This window comes from Podarcis vaucheri (genome assembly GCF_965113315.1).
Source record: "Podarcis vaucheri genome assembly, chromosome: 2".
NCBI lineage: Eukaryota > Metazoa > Chordata > Lepidosauria > Squamata > Lacertidae > Podarcis > Podarcis vaucheri.
The window spans coordinates 60,771,729-60,792,434 of NC_138760.1; the positions used below are offsets into that span (position 1 = coordinate 60,771,729).

The 20,706-nt window shown below is 43.1% G+C and overlaps 1 protein-coding gene across 2 annotated transcripts in view; it reads right to left on the reverse strand.

Moving 5' to 3' along the window:
- Positions 1 to 3,427: 3,427 nt before the first annotated feature.
- The window catches only part of LOC309526996 (organic cation/carnitine transporter 2-like), a 29,331-nt gene continuing 12,052 nt past the window's right edge, over positions 3,428 to 20,706 (reverse strand). The window contains exons 3-10 of one of the 2 annotated variants that reach the window (XM_082213414.1): positions 18,832 to 18,986; positions 17,219 to 17,390; positions 12,269 to 12,395; positions 9,579 to 9,679; positions 8,014 to 8,228; positions 6,524 to 6,706; positions 6,113 to 6,248; positions 3,428 to 5,004 (exon numbers count right to left, since the gene is read on the reverse strand). In XM_082213414.1, the coding sequence (XP_082069540.1) occupies positions 4,917 to 5,004; positions 6,113 to 6,248; positions 6,524 to 6,706; positions 8,014 to 8,228; positions 9,579 to 9,679; positions 12,269 to 12,395; positions 17,219 to 17,390; positions 18,832 to 18,986 (1,177 nt within the window). In that variant the 3' untranslated portion in view covers positions 3,428 to 4,916. Of the gene's footprint in view, positions 5,005 to 6,112; positions 6,249 to 6,523; positions 6,707 to 8,013; positions 8,229 to 9,578; positions 9,680 to 12,268; positions 12,444 to 17,218; positions 17,391 to 18,831; positions 18,987 to 20,706 lie in introns of both variants that reach the window. The other variant, XM_082213413.1, reaches the window with a different exon arrangement.

Sequence of the window (20,706 nt, forward strand, 5' to 3'; positions counted from 1 at the left end):
TGAAGCCTCCAATTCCAGAGGCACTATATCTCTGAATACCTAATGCGTGGGACAAAATGATGTGGGCAGGCCATGCTGTGCTTGTGGGCTTCTCAATAGACATCTATCTGACCTTTGTCGGCAAGAAAATGCTAGCCTTTGGCCCAATTCAACACTTTTCTCCCGTCCTTGTGTTCTCCTCCACCCAGAACCCACCTCGAAACTGCAAACAGGGGAAAAGCAAATGAATAAAAAAGGATTAGGAAGAAAATACAGTGTTCACAGAACTGCACCATGAAGGGTTAGAAGAAAAGATATACAGTGGTACCTCAGGTTAAGTACTTAATTCATTCCAGAGGTCCGTACTTAACCTGAAACTGTTCTTATCCTGAAGCACCACTTTAGCTAATGGGGCCTCCTGCTGCCGCCGCACCGCCGGAGCACAATTTCTGTTCTCATCCTGAGGTAACATTCTTAACCTGAAGCACTATTTCTGGGTTAGCGGAGTCTGTAACCTGAACTGTATGTAACCTGAAGCATATGTAACCTGAGGTACCACTGTATTTAAGAAATGTGTAGAGACTGAGATGCAAAACATAGACAGAAAAATGCAATGACCAGAAATCAGATGGATATCGAAGTCTGATACAAAAGCCTCCGACTGCATGTAATAATTTGATTTCACCATTTGGGTCTCTGGCTTATAAAGAGTTCCTTTCCGGCCATGTAAGGTTCAGTAGGCCTAAAGGCTCCTGCCTGAAATCATGGAAAGCCACTGCCATCATAGTAAAGTTAAGTACATGGATCAATGGCCCGATTTGATACAAGGGCTCTTCCGCTTCCTGGCTGATATTAAATACACAATAGGCTTTATGGGATCTGGTGTTGACAAAATGAGTATACTTCCTTGTAGCTCAGTGTTGGCTTGCCAATCTTTTTCTTTGAAGGTGTCCTGTGCCTTTCATAGTTGCAGAAATTCATTAGAAACTGAAGTAGACATTCAACAAGTTTTTTTTTTAACCTGGTATGAAGATGAGACTTGTGCAACAACATCTGCTGGTAAAAAGGGTTGGAAGTTGGTGAGGGATACATTTCCGGTTCCTCTCTGTCTTAATGGAGGCACCCCCCACGACAGCGGGAGATCAAAGGCGAAGGAAAAACAAGGATGATTGAGGATAATTATCCATGCAAATTCCCCCCAGGGAAGGGGGGGAAAACGGGTTTCAATCGCAGTTCGTCTTGGTACCTGACTCTCAGTACGGCATGGAATGGGGGGGCGGCAGGGAGGCGCTGAATGATAAAGCACTTCGCCTGCTGAAAACCCTCCAACGCCGCCATTAAGAAGCAGAGCCTCTCCTGATAATTAGAGCTTAATTGGACTGAAGTACAGGTGTGTGCTAGAAGATTTTAAGGTTTGAATTTGAGATAAGACTTCATTTGGTGCAAAAGATGTGTGTAGGGGGAGAGGGGATCCTATCGTTTCTTTATTTAAAGTTTTCTTCTCTACATTTATGATTCGGCAACCGTCCTTGGAACATTAGTTCAAATGATATTTGTACAAGTAAGGATGGAAGAAATGGGATTATAAATTTGGAATATAACATCAAATGGAACTGTGAGAGTAAAAAAAAAAAAAAAGGAAAAAATGGAGGGAAGCTCTATTTTGCAAAAGGTTTATGATGGAAACTTAGAGCTCACTCTTCCCCATCCTTTATTATCTATGAAGTGAACTGAAGATAACTGGTTGTATATCTTCAGCTGGAAGGAAGGATGAAAGGAATCTGCGAGCTGTCAAGGAACTGATAAGGTTCTTTATTGAGTCATGTGCAGTTCGACGGACCACTCTTCTTCCCAGGCTGAGAGGAAAAATGGTGAAAACAGTTTATTTACTGGGACAGAGTGACTTTTGCAGCTGTTGTTAAAAGTTCTTGGTGCAAAACAACAAAGCAGGGGACAGAGCGATGGAGAAATTTCTGGAACAATGCAGTATCAGCTCTGCCCAAGGAATGACAGATAACAGCAACAATTGGGTGGGGGGGGAGATAACATCTTACAAGGACTAGAAGAAATACCATGGACAGAATAGAACTGCCTTGGGCTCATGTGATGGCAATGGAAGAGCTTTGCTGGGAGGGCATCCCCACTTCCCTTCCTCTACCCATGTCATGGAGGACGGTTCCTAGCCTCCCTCTCGCATCGTTGCTTAGCTGTGGCTTGGCTGCCACACTGTACAGCAAAGAACACAGTTTGTGTCTAGGAATGGAAGCCAATGCCCGCTATATGAAGTCTCTACTTGCACCAAGTTCGCTTTCCCCGGAAATCTTAACTTGCCTGCTACAGCTCAGGAATCTGCAGGCAATGATACACTTGCCAAATATGTAGGTCCTCAGTGTAGGTCCTCAATTCTGCCAGGTTTTGTCCAATATCTCAGCCATCCGTTCCATTATTTTTTTCTTTGAGAGTCAGGTCATCAGCACTATATTCAGGAGTCTCCATTTGTGCCTCTTTTGAGGCTTTCTGGGTTGTGGGTATTGTTTGTCCTTATAAAGAGCTGGCAGGCTATACCTCTGTTTTAAGACTCTAACAAGTTTGAAACGTTAAGTACTCCAGAGCAGTGTTTCCCAAACGTTTTTGGGCAACGGCACACCTGTTTACCGGAAAAAAATCTCGCGGCACACCACCATTAAAGCCCCGCCCCGTGACGTCAGCGCGCAGCGTCACGCCGGGAGGGACGCACAAAAGTGAACGTTTTTTCCCTTCCCCTTGCCGGGGTGGGAGGAGGCAGCAGAGCGAGGGACTGAGGGACGGCGGCAGCTGAGGCGGCGGCGGCTGTTGTGGTGGTGGCGGCGATAGCGGGCGGAGGAGGAGCCGTCGCCGGGAGTTGCTGCTGCTGCTGTTGCTGCTGCTGCCCGGACATGCCGGCCTCCTCCTCCTCCGCTGTCTCGCGCTCCTCCCTTTTGCGCGCGCTGCCCCGCCGCTCGGCACCAGCACCGCGGAGCCGCCCCCGGCTCGACGCGGATCCTCACCGCCGCCGCCTCTCGACGCCCGACTCGCCCGCCTCCCTCCCACGGCACACCAGCCGGTGTCTCACGGCACACTAGTGTGCCGCGGAACACCGGTTGGGAAACACTGCTCCAGAGGATGCTGGCTAGCTTGACTAGTCTGGAATCCTGGGTTTTTGCTGAAGGTGGGCCTCAAAAGGTTCCAGGTGAAGGCCAGATTGTTTCTGCAGGCTGAGGAGCTCCACAAACAACATCCTACATAACTTGCCATTGCCCCATCCTCCACAAGTGAAGGACTTGCAGTGACCTTCTGGGTACCATTCTGCAGGTAACGTTAACACTAGTGCAATTCCTATCTCCACAATAAAATAAGTATGGTAGGTAGCTGCTCTCTCTGGGATAAGAATGCCAGTTTTAAGAAAATCAGAAACTTGAGTGTTGGGAAATTTACAGTCTCCCTCACCATTTATTTAGGATACTTATACCCAAAAGGTACCAAAAATGGTTTACTGGCCCTGTATATGTTACCATCACATGGACAGCCCTACAGTAGGCATCAGTCAAAACTGGAGTGAGCAGCAGTTGGTAAGAACTGGGAAGAATTTTACATTCATAGGATAACTTTCACATAATATCACAATTTCTGGAATGTCTGCAAACAGCTGTGTTAACAGAAGTAAGCGCTGTCTAGCAACTCTGGTTATAAAAATCACATTTTATTTATATTAAGATATATATGTATCACCTTTCTGTCATTAAAAACCTCTGAGGCAGCCAGCTAACAAATTATTAAAACAATAATACAATACCATGTGACTTTATATCAAACTATTTAAAATGCACCATATTTGTATCATACTTTTTAAATTGTGTCATAATGTAAAGTAACAAACGTAATCAAGGTAACTCCTTCCCCAGTAATGGGTAGTGTTTCTTGGTAGACTTGACACAATTGCTCACACATGAGACTTGTTTTTATCATTCATGATACTCATTTAAAATAATGCACTTTGTTCCCAAAAGGCAACAGTTATGTCTTTAAGCAAGCTGAAGGCACCTGACTGGTACATTTAGAGCAAGCTCTGTATTATAAAGTAACTTTATTACATACCTAGTATGTAACTGAAGACATTTCAGGCAGAGATAGGAAAAGACCAAATTATTTGGAAATACAGATATGTATTAGTTTCCAGTGCCTTTCAGAATTAAGAGGCAAATTATAGAAAAATTGACTAATGGAACATTGAAAGAGATGCATTACAAATGCAATGTAATCCTTAAAAAATAATTATAAGCCTAAATAAGGCATCACTCTCAGATGTAAACAACTGCCTTCTAGTGGTTAATATTTAAAACTACATCTGAAATAAGTAGGCTTGCAAGCAAAACTAGACTGCCAATGTTGTGCACATGAAAACCACCTCTCCATTTCTAAAACAGATGTTGATTTTTAAAAACCAGCATAAGCAGTGCATAAAATCATTTGTCTAGTGTTTAGCATCCACATAATTTCAAGCTTCAGGTTTTCTGAACAGAAGCAGCATCCTAAGCCGGGTGACGACACTTAACAATATTTAAATTCAGTAACATGTTTCACCTTTTGCCATTGTGCACTGAATGAACCGAATAGTAAAGTCAGTCCATCTATCTAGAACTTCAAGCATGTTTTAATCTTACAAAAAGGACATTTGCCAACAGTCCTAATGGGAAACAGGCTTTCCCTGCCCCTACCTTTTCGGATATTGTTCCTTGTAACCCGTACAATTACTGGCAGAGATCCCACAGTGGGATATACAGTATCTACATTCACAAAAATGAATGTGCGTTTAATAAATAAGTTGATTATAGAAAAAGTGTTTCCATTAGTCCTTTCTGGAAGTAAATTGAAGGATATGTCTAGGTACTATTTAGTTCATAACAGGGTATGCAGCTTGATCAGAAAGTCGTGCCTTTTATAATCACTGAATTTTCTTCTTCATCCTTTAATGTCTTTTTGCTTTTAGATGTGTTTCTGTAATTAATTCTGTAAATAAATAGAAAGAAAAACAGGAAACTGTTAAAGCAAAAACTTGCATGATGCTGTCATATATTTCACATTTACATTCAAGGAAATGTCTCATTCAATAGGCAGATCTGCCATCTACCGTATTTTTCGCTCTATAGGACGCACCTTTTCCCCTCCAAAAATGAAGGGGAAATGTGTGTGCGTCCTATGGAGCGAATGCAGGCTCCTTGGCTTCGCGGCGACGCGCCTGTCCTGGAAGCCGAAGGAGGAACAGAAGGGTCTCCTTCTGTTCCTTCTCCAGCTTCGCTGAAGGGGCGCTGTGCCCTCTCCCTCTCTGCACAGCGCCTCTCCTGTGAAGGAGAGGCGCTGCACAGAGAGAGAGAGAAAGCGCAGCGCCCCGTGAACGACGCGCCTGCCATGCGAAGCCAGAGGAGGAACAGAAGGGACTCCTTCTGTTCCTCCTCCCGCTTTGCAGCGACGCGCCTGTCCAGCGAAGCCCGAGGCTCTGACCCAGAGAGGGATCCAATCGCCTGCTTCTCCTTCATAATAAATTGGTTGGCTTGAGCGTATTTTTAAAATTAGAGTGTTTGTTTTGTATCTAATAAGCTACAATAGAGACAAGTAATTAATATTTATCTAGCTGGCATACCACCCCACTGTTTCTCAGGAATTAAGCTATCTGTTTTTCTTGTTTTCATTATATCTTGTTGAAACCTCTTTTTCATATCTCCAAGCAACACTACTGACTGCTCTGTATAACAGTGGTACCTTCAGGTTACATACGCTTCAGATTACAGACTCCACTAACCCAGAAATAGTGCTTCAGGTTAAGAACTTTGCTTCAGGATGAGAACAGAAATCGTGCTCTGGAGGCACGGCAACAGCAGGAGGCTAAAGTGGTGCTTCAGGTTAAGAACAGTTACAGGTTAAGAATGGACCTCCGGAACAAATTAAGTACTTAACCCGAGGTACAACTGTATACTGCTCTAATCCCTTCTATAATCTCTTCTATACTGTCCTAATCTCTTCTATAATTTGATTCCCAATATTTTTACAGCATGACCCATAATGATACTGGCTGCAATCCCTGTTTGTTTAAATAATGGATGAAATGGTTTCTCCTTACCCTTTAACTCTTAGCATCTGTTCAATGGTATCTGGGAGAGGCATGCCGTAACTTTCCGGAAGAAACAGGGTGACAATTCCTGCTAGCACTGTCAAGCTTCCCATCAGAATGTAGGGAAGAAATCTATCATAAGCACCTGGTAGGAAGCACAGGGGGGCAAGGGAAGTAATAAGTAGTTATTGTCACGATGTTTTGCACAGACCAGTTCTTTGCAACTGTGTTCTGAGGGATTCTAAGGTTGCTTGGAAGCTTATCTGGAGCCTCTCAACACAAAGATTGGTTAATGGTACATCAACTTTGCCCGTACTATTCATTGTACCCTGCAATAATACTGAACTGAGTGGCTTGTAGCACTAAAAGGGAGCGTAGTGGTATTTTGCCTGGCAGAAAATAAGATAGCTGGGAACTTACCAAGATATACAAAGTAAGGCGAAAGGATGCTGCCAATTCTGGAGGCCATTGAACTGGCACCAACTCCCATGTTCCTCACAACCGTTGGGTAGAGCTCAGCAGTGTAGACATAAACCATTGAGAACGAGGCTGTGATCCCAAACTTTCCAATCATCACCAGCGTAACCGAGAACACAGTGAGGTCTACAAATGACAATCAAGCTATGTGTAAGTGTCAGTAAGTTTATCTGCCTTCTGCCATTCACTTTATCTTACTTCTTTTAAACCTGCCTGTTGTAACGGATAGAGTGTCAGACTACGACTTGAGAAACCAGGGTTCGAATCCCCACTTAGCCGAGAAGCTCACTGGGTGACCTTGTGCCAGGCACTGTGTCCCAGCCTAACCTACCTCACAGAGTTGTTGTGAAGACAAAACTGGGTTGGGTTGGGTTGGAGAACCATGTACACCACCTTGAGCTCCTTGGAGGAAAAAGTGGTCCATATATGTATTGTATTTTTCGCCCTATAGGACGCACTTTCCCCCCCTCCAAAAACGAAGGGGAAATCTGTGTGCGTCCTATGGGGCGAATGCAGGCTTTTGCTGAAGCCTGGAGAGCGAGAGGGGTCGGTGCGCACCGACCCCTCTCGCTCTCCAGGCTTCAGGAAGCTATCAGCAAGCCTGGGGAGCCCGCGGGAGTTCCCGCAGGGCTCCCTAGGCTGCGGATAGCAGCCTGCTGCACGGAGGGCAGGGAGCGCTGAAGCAGAGCACCCCGTGCTTCGGGCTGACATTGGGCAGCCCCACAAGCTCGGGGGACAGCGGTTTGGATTCCCCGACCTGGTTTTTTTTTGGGGGGGAATAAAGGAAATTCCCCCCCCCAAAAAAAACTAGGTGCATCCTATGGGCCGGTGCGTCCTATGGGACGAAAAATACGGTAATAAATAAATAGATTCACAAAGACTAGTCATGTTAGTCTGTTGCAGCAAAGAGCCAAAATCAAAACCTAGACTATGAATCACACGGCACTTCAAAAAGAATATCCAATATATTGTTCTTTTCAAAAGCTGATATCACAATGTGAAGTGGCTGATAGAACAACCCCACCCCAAATAAAAAGATTGTCAGATTAGTGTTCAGTTGCTGGTATAATAGGAACAAATGAGAGAGCTCATTCATTTATGTACAAACTTTGTATGCCATGCCATGTTATAATGGTCCCTGGGAGACTGACAAGAAATAAGCGTAAAAACAGTTTAAATACAGAATCAAACATAAAACCCCCAAATCTGACAGCATATTCTCAGCACTGTAAGCTCCCTTTCTGTCTTATATTGGTCTTCAGATATAATGAACAGAAGCAGAATAGGCTTCTATTTTAAATTGTGCACTAATGGACAAGTACAGTCACTCGCTCACTATTCTACCTGTAATGCCCACAGTTCAACCTGCTTGACCTTGTGGATTATATCTACAAAAGTAGGGGGAAAGTTCACATCAAGTAAAACGTTCTTACATGCAGGTACCAACTGAATGAAGAGAAGGACACATCCTCCTAAGAACAAGACTCCTGCCATTGAATACCGCCGGGGAAGATAATGGAGGAGCAACCAAGAAATGGTGTAAGCTGGGACTTCGATGACTGCCGAAAGGAAGCAATTGAGATAGATGTCTCCGTGCAGGTTAGGGGTGTCCAGAGAGAGGCCAAAGTAGCCAATGGAAATGACCATCCTGAAAGACAGAGCTATATTGTAATAAATATTCGGGGGCCTCAGAATAAGTGCTGCATTGGACTAGGCTTTGAAAATTATGTTTTGCTTTATTTATCAAGATTTATACACTGCCTAATAAAAAATAAATAAATCTCTGAGCGGTTTGCATAAAATGGTATCAAATGTTCATTAAAAATGACAATAAATCTGGCTTTAAAAACATAATGAAATCATCAAAATAATGATAAAATCAACAGATTTTAAAAAGAAACGCACATACATTTACACATGATAGCAAGTGTTCCCAAGTAGAAAGAAATGCATTGTCTCCATTTGTTGGCGTTCACATTACTGTCCAGTCCCAACTGCATTAATCCCAGGGGCTCAGACACCTTCCTAGGGTAATGGCTCATCCACAGCGTGGAGGGAACATGTCCTTCCTCTCCTCTCCACCACTCTAAGTGGCATGAGAAGGGGACACCCAACAGAGGTCTGGATCTGTAGTAATCTGATCAGGCATAAGAATTGCATTAATTAGACCTCCTGGCAGTTTGCTCGTTTCAAATGTTACTTTAGTTGTGTTGTGAAGAGCATGGGTACACATACCAGTTCCACCACTGACCTCTCTTAAGGTATCTGAACTAAAGGGATTCTTAGACCTCACACACAGGATCTGCAGCTTCACATGTTACCAGACTGCACCACTTTTGATTGCAGGTGGGGAACACAGTCTCTGAATGCTCCCTCATGTACAAATCTCCCTATATATTCAAAATGCAAATCAAGGAGGTGGAGCCCATAAATGTCCCCCTGACATCTTAGTTTTATATATGAATATATATATTTTTAATGTGGATGTGAATTTAAACTTGCCATTGGAAGTAAAACAACAGCAGGCAAATTATGTGAAGCTAGTTATGACAGCATAGCGTCCAACTCCAAAACAGCAGGATTTATCTGCTGCAGTAAACACAAAAAAAAACCAAGGTGAGTGAATCTTTGATAGAAATTCTCAAAGCAAATGCTAGCTGGTTTGGGATTTAGACTGAAGCAGAGACATTTCAATATGCTGCTATGTGAAATGCCACACAAACACATTTATACGTAAATAATGTTATGCAATGTGGCTCCTGGGTGTTTATAGGTGTGTGATTACGGCCACAGTCTCAACTACTGTGAATCAAGCTGGTTTCCTCAAAATGTTTTGGACCACAACTCCCATCAGCTCCAGGAAGTATGGCCAGTGGTCAGGGATGATTGGAGTTGCAGTCCCCAAGACATTTGGAGGGCACCAGCTTGGGGGAAGCTGCTCTGAATTAGCTGTCTCATAAGGAGAGGAAAGCTTTGTGTCTGTTCATCAACTGCTTACCATAAAATCACACACATGATAGTGATCGATCGGATATTCTGGGTCCTCACTAGGTCCAGAATGCTGTATGACCGCTGGTCCTGGGAATTCACATCTTGTAGCTATAGACAAAAATTACAGATGCACACATGAAAACCTGTTTTCTTTAAAATTAAGTGGCATTTCATTCAGCAGGAAATTTCAGTTGCATGTTCAAGGTAAATAAGGAACCTTTGCTATTAAGTGCTGTTGTTTAAAAATATATATATATGGGTGATGATTCAGTGCAGAAGTGGCCACTGCTAATTGTTTCCGAATAGAACTAATATCAATATGCTGTTATTATACTACATCATAGAAATCCAAATTTTGGAGGGAAATGGGGAGAAAAAAATGAACTTAGCAAATGATGATATAGTTTCAATTAAAATACTCAACTGCACTTAATATTAACCCAATCATGTGACTGCAAAGGGACTATGTAAAGTAATAATAATAATATTATAATATTTTTTATTTATATGCTGCCCATCTGACTGGGTTGCTCGAGCCACTCTGGGCTCCCAACAAAAAATAGTAAAAACACAACACAACATCACATACTAAAAACTTCCCTGAACAGGGCTGCCTTCAGTTGTAAATATATATTTAGTAAAACTAAATATAGCAATTACAATTTCAACTTAATTCCATTTTAATGTAAAGTCATGGGTGCGTATTTTTTTTTTAAAGAACGCTGTTGCCTTGCTCTCTTGTACTGTTATCCTGAAGCTTTAGATTTTTGCTGACATTTCTTTTTGATCCAAAGATAAATCAATTAGATGGTATCTCATGTACTATGCCAGAAATCCAGAGTATTCACAGGCAGGAGCCAGCAGGAGGGTCAGTGTGAGTTTTCAGGCACATGTCAGCTGCCTTATTAAACATCACTTGCCATGTTTGGGTTGGAAGATGAACTGCCAATTCTTTGTCTGGGGGATTCCTCTAATGAGCAGTTCAAACCATGACCCTAACTGCAAATTACTGTGTAAAACAATCCAGCAATTTCAATAACAGCTAATAGTACGATATCATGTGCACATGGAATGGATGTGAAAGCTTTGTTGCCTTGTGTAATTATGTAGGTGGGTAGCTCCTCTGAGCCACTCCCTGCAAATAAAAGGCTGGAGGTTGTATGCTCCAGAACGAGAGCAGCAAAGAGGGCACTCAAAAGATCCAAAACTGTCTCACGGTAAAATATGAAGAACTCCCTATCAGATTCACCCCAGCAGTGAGTCCGAAGAAATGATTAGTGGTATTTGAGTCTCAGAGTAACATGGACATGGCAGAACTGCACTGTTATTGCTGATGTTATGGGCAGTAACTAAGAACAGCTTCATTTCACTCAGGACATCAAAACATAATGGACTCTTCACTGGGAAGAATTTACATTTTTGCAGAACAGGATTGTGAGGAGGCACTGGTGAGTCCTTGCAGGAAGTTTCTGCAGCAATAAACAAGGTCTGGCTGAAGAACACATCTCCTCTCTCAGCATGTAGAAATAAACCAGAAATCCTGAGAGGGAAGTGCGAGTCTGAGGGCGACAGTAATTGAGGAAGAGAACAGAAGAAGAGATGGCTGCAGAAAATGTCCCATGGTGCTTGGTACCAGTGGCGTAGCGTGGGTTGTCAGCACCCGGGGCAAGGCAAGTAATTTGTGCCCCCTAACCCGTGGATTTGCACCCCCTAACCCTAACCCCCAGATGTTGCGCCTGGTGCGGCCGGCCCCCCCCTGCACCCCCCACGCTACGCCACTGCTTGGTACTTATTATAGAGCCACAGTTCATGCCTAATAGGCAAGGAAGAGGGTGGTTCCCTCTACCTCAATGCTGTAGATGCCAAGAATGCCGACTGGCTAAGGAGGAGGGTGGCAACCTCATTTCCTAACAGTCAAAAGGAATGTTGTTGGGGTGGACACAGGAGGGTGGTATTGAGGGAAGGAGCGCTAGTAATTTTTGTGTTAATTGTGTACAGGGGGAAGGCTAGGAGAAGGATGGGGGAAGAACCTAGGCACAGGAAGAGAGGAGAAGCCGATAGGAAGGATGAAGCTGGCTCCTGAATTCTGAGAACCAAGGGCCTACCAGATCTGTTCTGAAGCAAGAATGTCCTGGCATCCTGAGGAATCTCAAGAAGGGTGGGTTACAGGGGAGACCAGTCCACTGTGACGTGTAACAATTACTGTGAGTTGTGTGTTGTTGAAAAAATGCAATATCCCTGAAACAGGGAAGATAAATACAAATAACACCTGTTGTACTATAAACAGATGATCTAAAAAGGTCCTAGCTTTAACATTTATGCCAGCCTAACATAAAGAATAAGTAGAGTGCTGCATTTTAAAGGAGTTGAGAAGCAAATCCAGGATGTTGCCAAATCACAAGTTATAGGATTGCATCCAATATTAATCCTACTCAGAGTAGACAGTTACTAAGACATTATTAATGGAGGTCCATTCATTTAAATGGGTCCACTCTTAAGTCAAACTTAGTTGGATTCAACCCACAGTATAAAATGCTCTTCATATAACATTAAACGGGTTGAAAATGATTGTATATAGATAGGTTCATTACTGGAGAGCTAGATTTCATCTCCTCAAGCAGAACATTTTAATGGGCACTGCCATATCCAGACACTGGGAAGAAAATGTAAACAGATGCAACACATGGGCAGGTTTACCTCAATGAGGTCAAATATTACATCTGGAGCAGCAACATGGTTCATTTCTGCAGCTTTCCGAATGATGTCTTCTGCTTCTTTAATCTTGCCTTGGGACAGCAGCCATCGAGGTGATTCTGGAATGAACCTGTGATGTTTCAACATAACTTCAACAGAACAGCCAGGGTTGTTAAGCCTACATCCCAAACCACCATGGTCAAAAAGACTTTAACTTCAATGCTATCCTCTGTCCTCCTTGCATAGAAATACAATGTTGAAGAGCCAGTGTATAAACAGAGCAAGATTAGGGTCATTAACTCGTATGAAAAGGAGGAATTTATTCTATGCATATGAATGGGCTTTTGGCAGAGGTTTCAGGAAGCAACAACCCTGCTAATTCTAACATGTAACTATACATTAAATAACCTAGCAACATAAAAGGTTGTGTGTGTATTATACATGTTAGTAAAGTCGTTTCTACGAGTGGCAATAACACATTTCAGCAAGTCTCCCAAAAAACAACTCTTAGGGTTCTTGGAGAAACAACAGAAATTAAAATTCTTAGGATCTGAAATGTGATGAATTAAAAGAAGTTAAAGACTGAACTGTATGACAACATGCACCTTTGGTTTTAACTCTTTGGTTTCACATTGCATCCTGTTTCTCCTTTTCCCCTCCCCGCCCCCACTGTAACTTATTATGTGTTACCTAGGTTGTCTGGTAGCAAAAAAAATGTTATATATATATATATATATATATATATGCAGGTTTTGGTGTCTTCGGGTGTCTTCCCGTGTAAGAGTCGGGGTGTCTGTGCGACGTTTCGACGAGGTCTCACTCGTCATCTTCAGGCTGGTGCTTTCGGCTTCTTGTTACTGGAACAGAGCAGAATCTGGTGTTTGAGTTCCTATAAATACTGTTGAGGGGTGTGGTGTATAGCCTCCAACGTTCTGGGCAGAGAGGAAGTTCCTAGATTAGTGTGCCTTTTCTTCTTTTGTTCCTTAATTACTTGAGGGATATCTTGAGTGATTTCATGAGTGATATTCTGAATACCACTGGGTGGGTCATTAAGTGTAGATTAGTTGCTAAAGCTTTCGTGTCTTGACCTCTTGAGCTTGTGAAGAGTTTTTCTGAGAAGATGGCTGTGCTGCATTTAGTTGTGCTCTGGCTTGGCTTCGTGTATAGGGGCGAGCTGTGGTTTTGTGCTTTGTGCCAGCCAGATCTGTGTAGGGATTGCAGGGGGGTGCAGCATCCGGAGGTGCCACTATAGTTTGGCTACTGGATGGAGTCTGTAATATGTCTGTGGAGAGGGTCTGGGTTTGGGTCTGGTGTGGTTGATTGGTGACGGCGTTCTGTGTGCCTCTGGTTCTGGTGTCGGTTTTTGTGGGGAGGGCTAATTTCCAGATGTCTGGCAGGCGGGACGTGTCGTCACGCTTGTTCATGTTGTGAGGGTGTTTCTCTATCTCGATGGCTTCCATGATTATTCTCTTGTGGTGATGTTCCATGTTAAAGAGCAATTTGGAATCTGCAAAATTAATTTCGTGTCCTGTTTCTTTCATGTGTTGGAAAAGAGAGGAAGTTTTTTCTTCTTTTTTGACGGCATTCTTGTGTTCTGCGATACGTGCAGAACAACTTAACTCCCACATGCTTCCAACTTAAATTCCACTCTAAAACCCCAGCTACCGAAAGGATCCTGAAACGAACTGAACTATCCCTAATCAGAAACGAAATACATAAGAAAAGATACCTACTAAACCAAACCAACAAAGATCTGCTCACTCTTCACCTCAAACTATGTAACAAAATCCACCCTGCACTCTGGGACAAATGCAAACAACTAGCCGTCTGGAGAGCTGAAACTGAGACCTCACATAAGACAGACAGACACACCAACAAACTCTACAAACTAGAGAAACGCCAGAAACCCAGCCACCCTCCACAACAACCCATGAAACAAACAGTACATAACATATCAGACAGGATCCTCACCCCAACTGAAACCAAAGTACTCTCCAAAGGTTTCAACTTTGCAGTCGCCCCGAGACGCATCCCCACGGAAAACATCATATGCGGAGTCGAAGCTAGCCTGACCAAAATCGACCCAGATGAAGCCAATAAAATCAGACTTGAAGTCACCAACATCCTCTGCTCCAGCAAACCACCCAGAAGCAATTTACACAAAGAAGAACAGAAAGCACTCACCAACCTGAGGAAAGACAACAACATAATCATTCTCCCAGCAGACAAAGGCAACGCCACTGTTGTGATGAACACATCGGACTACCAAGCAAAACTATCAAATCTACTCCAAGACCCTACCTACCAACCTATAAAAACAGATCCCACCACCTATCTGGAAAAAACCACCAAATCCAAAATAAAAGCCTCTCCTATCAGTGAAGAAATCCAGCTAAGAATCATCCCCAGAGAAAAATCATCCAGATGCCCCAAACTCTACGGTCTCCCCAAGATACACAAAGAAGGAACACCACTCAGACCAATAGTCAGCTCCATAGGCTCACCTCTACAAAATCTCGCTAAATTTCTCGCTAAGCAACTTCAGCCCTATGCAGAATCCATCGCTTCACACGTTACTAACTCCTTCCAGTTCATAGAAACAATAAAGAAGCAATACCTACATCCCGATGACCTACTTGTGAGCTTCGATGTTGTATCTCTCTTCACTCAAGTGCCCATTAATGAAGCCTTGACAGCCATTCAAAACAAATACAACCCCCCCAAATACATCCTGGACCTGACCAACCACTGCCTAACCAACACGTACTTCATCCACAATGGACAAAGATACAAACAGATAGAAGGAGCACCTATGGGATCACCCCTCTCACCGGTCATCGCAAATTTGTACATGGAACACTTTGAAACCAATGCTTTAGACAAGTCAGAACACAAACCCAAACTTTGGCTCAGATATGTTGACGACACCTTTGTAATTTGGCCACACGGGAAAGAAAAACTAGATAGCTTCCTCACACATCTCAACAGCCTACACCCCAAAATACAATTCACTATGGAAATAGAAGACAACAACCAACTCCCCTTTCTTGACGTCCTAATCTACAAAAAACCTGATGGCTCCCTAGGACACACTATCTACCGGAAAAAAACACACACCAACCGCTACTTACATGCACAATCACACCACCACCCTGCACAAATAAACTCCGTAGCCAAGACTCTCATCTCCAGAACCAAACGCCTGGCAGACAAAGACCACTTGACAACTGAGTTACAGAATCTCTCAAATGTGTTAATCGCCAATGGATACCAGAAAAACAGGGTTACGAAGCTAATCCAAAAAGAAACACCCCCCAAAAACCAAGACACAGAAGAAAACAATGGCATGGCCCTCCTTCCTTATATCAAGGGCACTACAGACAAAATCAGCAAAATCCTCCATAAACACAATATCAAAACAGCCTTCTGCACCAACCAAAAAATAGCCAATATCCTCAGAAACCCAAAAGACAAAATCCAGCTGGAAAACCAAGGGGTCTATGAAATACCCTGCAAAGTCTGCCCAGCCACGTACATTGGACAAACAAACAGACGAATAAATGCACGTATCGCAGAACACAAGAATGCCGTCAAAAAAGAAGAAAAAACTTCCTCTCTTTTCCAACACATGAAAGAAACAGGACACGAAATTAATTTTGCAGATTCCAAATTGCTCTTTAACATGGAACATCACCACAAGAGAATAATCATGGAAGCCATCGAGATAGAGAAACACCCTCACAACATGAACAAGCATGACGACACGTCCCGCCTGCCAGACATCTGGAAATTAGCCCTCCCCACAAAAACCGACACCAGAACCAGAGGCACACAGAACGCCGTCACCAATCAACCACACCAGACCCAAACCCAGACCCTCTCCACAGACATATTACAGACTCCATCCAGTAGCCAAACTATAGTGGCACCTCCGGATGCTGCACCCCCCTGCAATCCCTACACAGATCTGGCTGGCACAAAGCACAAAACCACAGCTCGCCCCTATACACGAAGCCAAGCCAGAGCACAACTAAATGCAGCACAGCCATCTTCTCAGAAAAACTCTTCACAAGCTCAAGAGGTCAAGACACGAAAGCTTTAGCAACTAATCTACACTTAATGACCCACCCAGTGGTATTCAGAATATCACTCATGAAATCACTCAAGATATCCCTCAAGTAATTAAGGAACAAAAGAAGAAAAGGCACACTAATCTAGGAACTTCCTCTCTGCCCAGAACGTTGGAGGCTATACACCACACCCCTCAACAGTATTTATAGGAACTCAAACACCAGATTCTGCTCTGTTCCAGTAACAAGAAGCCGAAAGCACCAGCCTGAAGATGACGAGTGAGACCTCGTTGAAACGTCGCACAGACACCCCGACTCTTACACGGGAAGACACCCGAAGACACCAAAACCTGCATTCCTGTACCCGTGAAAATCTACGAAAGCTATATATATATATATATATATATATATATATATATATATATATATGTAGACTGTGAGTCTTAAAATATCTGCTTCCTGTCTTGCAGGCCTTTTCCACCTTACCTGGGAGCATGGGGCCCAGACTGACTCCAGCTGTTGAACAGACACTTGGACTGGGAGTTTTGCTGGGGAGATTGTTGCTGCTATTGATATTAATTTTTTGTATCTTTATTTCAGATCTTACGATTTCTGTGGAAATTGTTCAGTTTGGTTGTATATTTTTTATGTTTTATTCATTATTTCCCACTACTTCTGTTATGTCGGAACTGTGCATTTTATCATGTTGTAAGCTGCCTCAGCACAGTTTGAACTATGGAAAGGACATACAGTATACGAATAAAATGATGTATGTATGTAATTTGAAAAAAAAAAAAAAATCAACTGAGGGTGCCCCCAGTAAAGGCATAGCTAGCACTAGCTAGCTTCCAAAATGTGAACATTTTATTTAAAATACACTCACCACCACAGTGGAACGTACAGCAGGCCAGGTATAGTGAGAGCCACTAGCAGCGTCCGCCAGTCTCTGATGAAGTAAGCGCACAGTGGCAGCAGCATGTAGCCAAACGCATAAAATATGCAAACGCCTAATGTGCAGTAGATAATACGGACTGATTTGCCAAGTATTTCTGTGCCTGTTCAAAACAAGGGAGTGTTGATTAGCCTTTTAACTTTTAAAAAGCCCTCTTGTTTTACCCAAATGTGTTTGGGAAACATTTTAAAAAGCCCAGTGCATCTTCCTTGGATTTAGGATATGCCTCTACTTCTGTCCCTGATCCTGAATAAAGAAGAGTATTTAGATTGATAGTGATGAGTGAGTTCCTCATGATCAAGCATTTTGTGGTATATGATAGTACATAATATTCTGGGTTAAGAGGATGTAATATATTGAAATACAGTTCAAAGAGACAGTCTAGCCTTCACATAAGATATTTATTAACTCTCTAATGGCCACTGGATGCAAGACCAAATGAATGGTTAGCAAAGAATTCACACTCTAATCTTTGCCAGTACTTCAAGCTAGTATATTCATTCAGTTAGAAAGAAATAGATGTGTGAATGCCTCATTGACATCTTTCCAGTAAAAAATAAAAAGGCACTGGGGATGCAGTCATACCTTTATAACGTAATACTTAATTACGCTGCTTAAATCCCATTCAATTCTACGGCATGAAAGACTGAAGCCACAGGACAAAACACACAATTAGCTTATGGGAAGACTGCTATAGGTTTAATAAAACTGTGTCTTCTCTATCTGTTCAATGTGTATGTTGGGCTATTACGAAGACTGGAAGGTCTGCACACCCTAACATCTTCCACCGCAGACTCGTTGCCATTTCAGTTTGGTAACTCAGAGCTTGAGTGTCTTACACGGAGTGAAGAGAACGAGCTGGATGGGGCTAAGGGAAACATGTAGAGCAGGGGTCAGCAATTTTTTTTAGCAGCAGGCTGGTCCACTGTCCCTCAGACCTTGTGGTGGGCCAGAGTAGCAGCACTGGGGGGGGGGTAGCTGGAAGAAGAGGCTAGGGGGACAAGTAGTCCTCCTCCCCACCCCCCAGCCCCAGCCGCTGTGCTTACCTTTCCAGGGGCTGCCACCACGGCTACTGCTTCTGCTTCTCGTGGATAGGCAGAGCGAGCTTGTCTGCTCCACTCTCTGGCCCACAGGAGCACCAGGGTGGCGACAGTGACGGGAGGAAGAGGCTGAGCAGTGGCAGCTCTACCAATCAAATGCCGCGGAATGGGGACATCTCTGCCAATCAAACATCGCAGAGGTAAACCAGGCACAGTGTCTGGATGGCAGAGTGTCACTGGTCAGCCTCTTCCTCCTGTTGCCATCACCGGGAGTCTCAGCTTTGCGGCAAGGGCTGGATTTAGAACCCAGGTGGGCCTGATCGGGGCCGTAGTTTGCCGACCCCTGGTGTACAGCTTGCCCAATCTTTATAATGGCTTAGCATGCACTGGGAGAGGGAGGAATGTATTGTGGGAGGAGGATGAGCCCCTAAACATAACATCACTCATTGAGAAATTTGGCACCAATACTGAGAATTCATACTCTGCTTAAAGACTGTTACATACCAAGTACAAACGCTGCCACATAATTAGAGATCTGCCCTATTCCAACTATGAGAAACAGGATGGAAAACATCTCCCAGGTTGTTGAGAAGATCTGGAGGAAGCTAAAGCCAGTCTGGACTCCCATTGTGACAAACAGCACATTTTTCCTTCCAAACCTATCATGGGACAAAGATAAATAAAAATCATGTTAGTTCATGAAGCATTAAAATAGTAGAAATCTAGGGTCTGGGGTGTATATTTGTGGGGATTAATATCTATTAACTTTCATGGGGGTCCTCTTGATCACATCTCCCTCAGCCTTGTTTTCTGTCTACATCAGGGGTACCCAATCTGGTGCCTTCCAGATGTTGCTGGACTGCAAGTCCCATAATCTTTAACTACTGGCCTCATTAGCTGGGGTTGATGGGAACAGTAGGTTGATGGGGACCCTTTCCCCTACTGGAGATAGTATGCCCTTGAATACCAGTTACTGGGAGTGGGGAGAATGATGTTGTACTCAGGTCCACTCAGTGGGCTACACATAGACACCAGGTTGACAACTGTTAGAAGAGATTGCTAGACTAGGTTGGCCTTTGGCCTGATCCATCATGGTTCTTCTTATATTCTTAAAGAGAACCAAAACATTTATTTGGGTTGGAAGCAGAGGAAGTTTCTCTGGATTTAAACTTTTGTTCCCATTACTTTAAACTGCTGTACTGGGGATCCAAGTTTGAGAAACACTGTGGCTTGTGCCATGATAAAAAAGCCACTTGTAAGGTAGGTTGGCCCTAGAGTATAAATCCAATAATTGTCATCTGCCCATTGTACAGTGGTGCCCCGCAAGACGAATGCCTCGCAAGACGGAAAACTCGCCAGACGAAAGAGTTTTCCGTTTTGGAGGTGCTTCGCAAAACGAATCTCCTATGGGCTTGCTTCGCAAGACGACAATGTCTTGCGACTTCCTGCTGGTTTTTTTTCCTTCCCCCCTTTTTCTAAGCCGCTTATCAGCTGATCCGATCAGCAGATAAGCCACTAAAAGCTGCTAAAAGCTGCTAATAGCGCTAATCCTTCAATGGGCTTGCTTCGCAAGACGAAAAAACCGCTAGACGAAGAGAATCACAGAACGGATTCTTTTCGTCTTGCGAGGCACCACTGTATTCAATGTTTACTTTGCATTTCAGGTGTGATATGAATTATGACTTCTTGCTTTTATTTTTAAACAAAGCATGGCTATTTTGATGTGTTTTCTGTGATTATTTAAACATATGCAGGTGTTTCAAATTACTACTTTAAAGGTTATGGATAAATTCTTACATTTTCAGTAAACATTTATCTCCAAAGGGAAACATTTTATTTTTAGCCGAATTTGCCCTGCTTTTTAAACACAATGGACAACTCAAACAGAATAAGGATATGATGTTCTTACATTGTTGCTGTTCTTGAGTAGTTCTTTTATGATGTATCTTGTTATCAAGTGATTTTTAACAGGTTGTGGGAGCGAACTGGATTGGGATGATAACTGGGGGCGACAGTTGCGCTGTATGTACTCCAAACAGAAAATTGTGTTGTCTATGCAGATACTAAGTTGCATTATTACATTTCAATGTTCAAGGGCAATATCACTTTACACTGTGTTTTATGTCCTGCTTGACCCCTTGAAAAAAAGGTGTAGAATTTAAGCTGAGGTTCAGGCATGAAATGTACAATTGTATCCTAAATATGTTCAGTACATAACATCCAGTTTCATTTTCATCAGAGCTACTGCATCACATACATACACAGAGATATCTAAGCAGGTAAGTTAAGCCAAAGGTTGGCCATAAAACACATCACAATGAAATTTTGATTTACTTATTTCATAATGTCAAAATGGCATCATTCATAGTTGTGATAAGC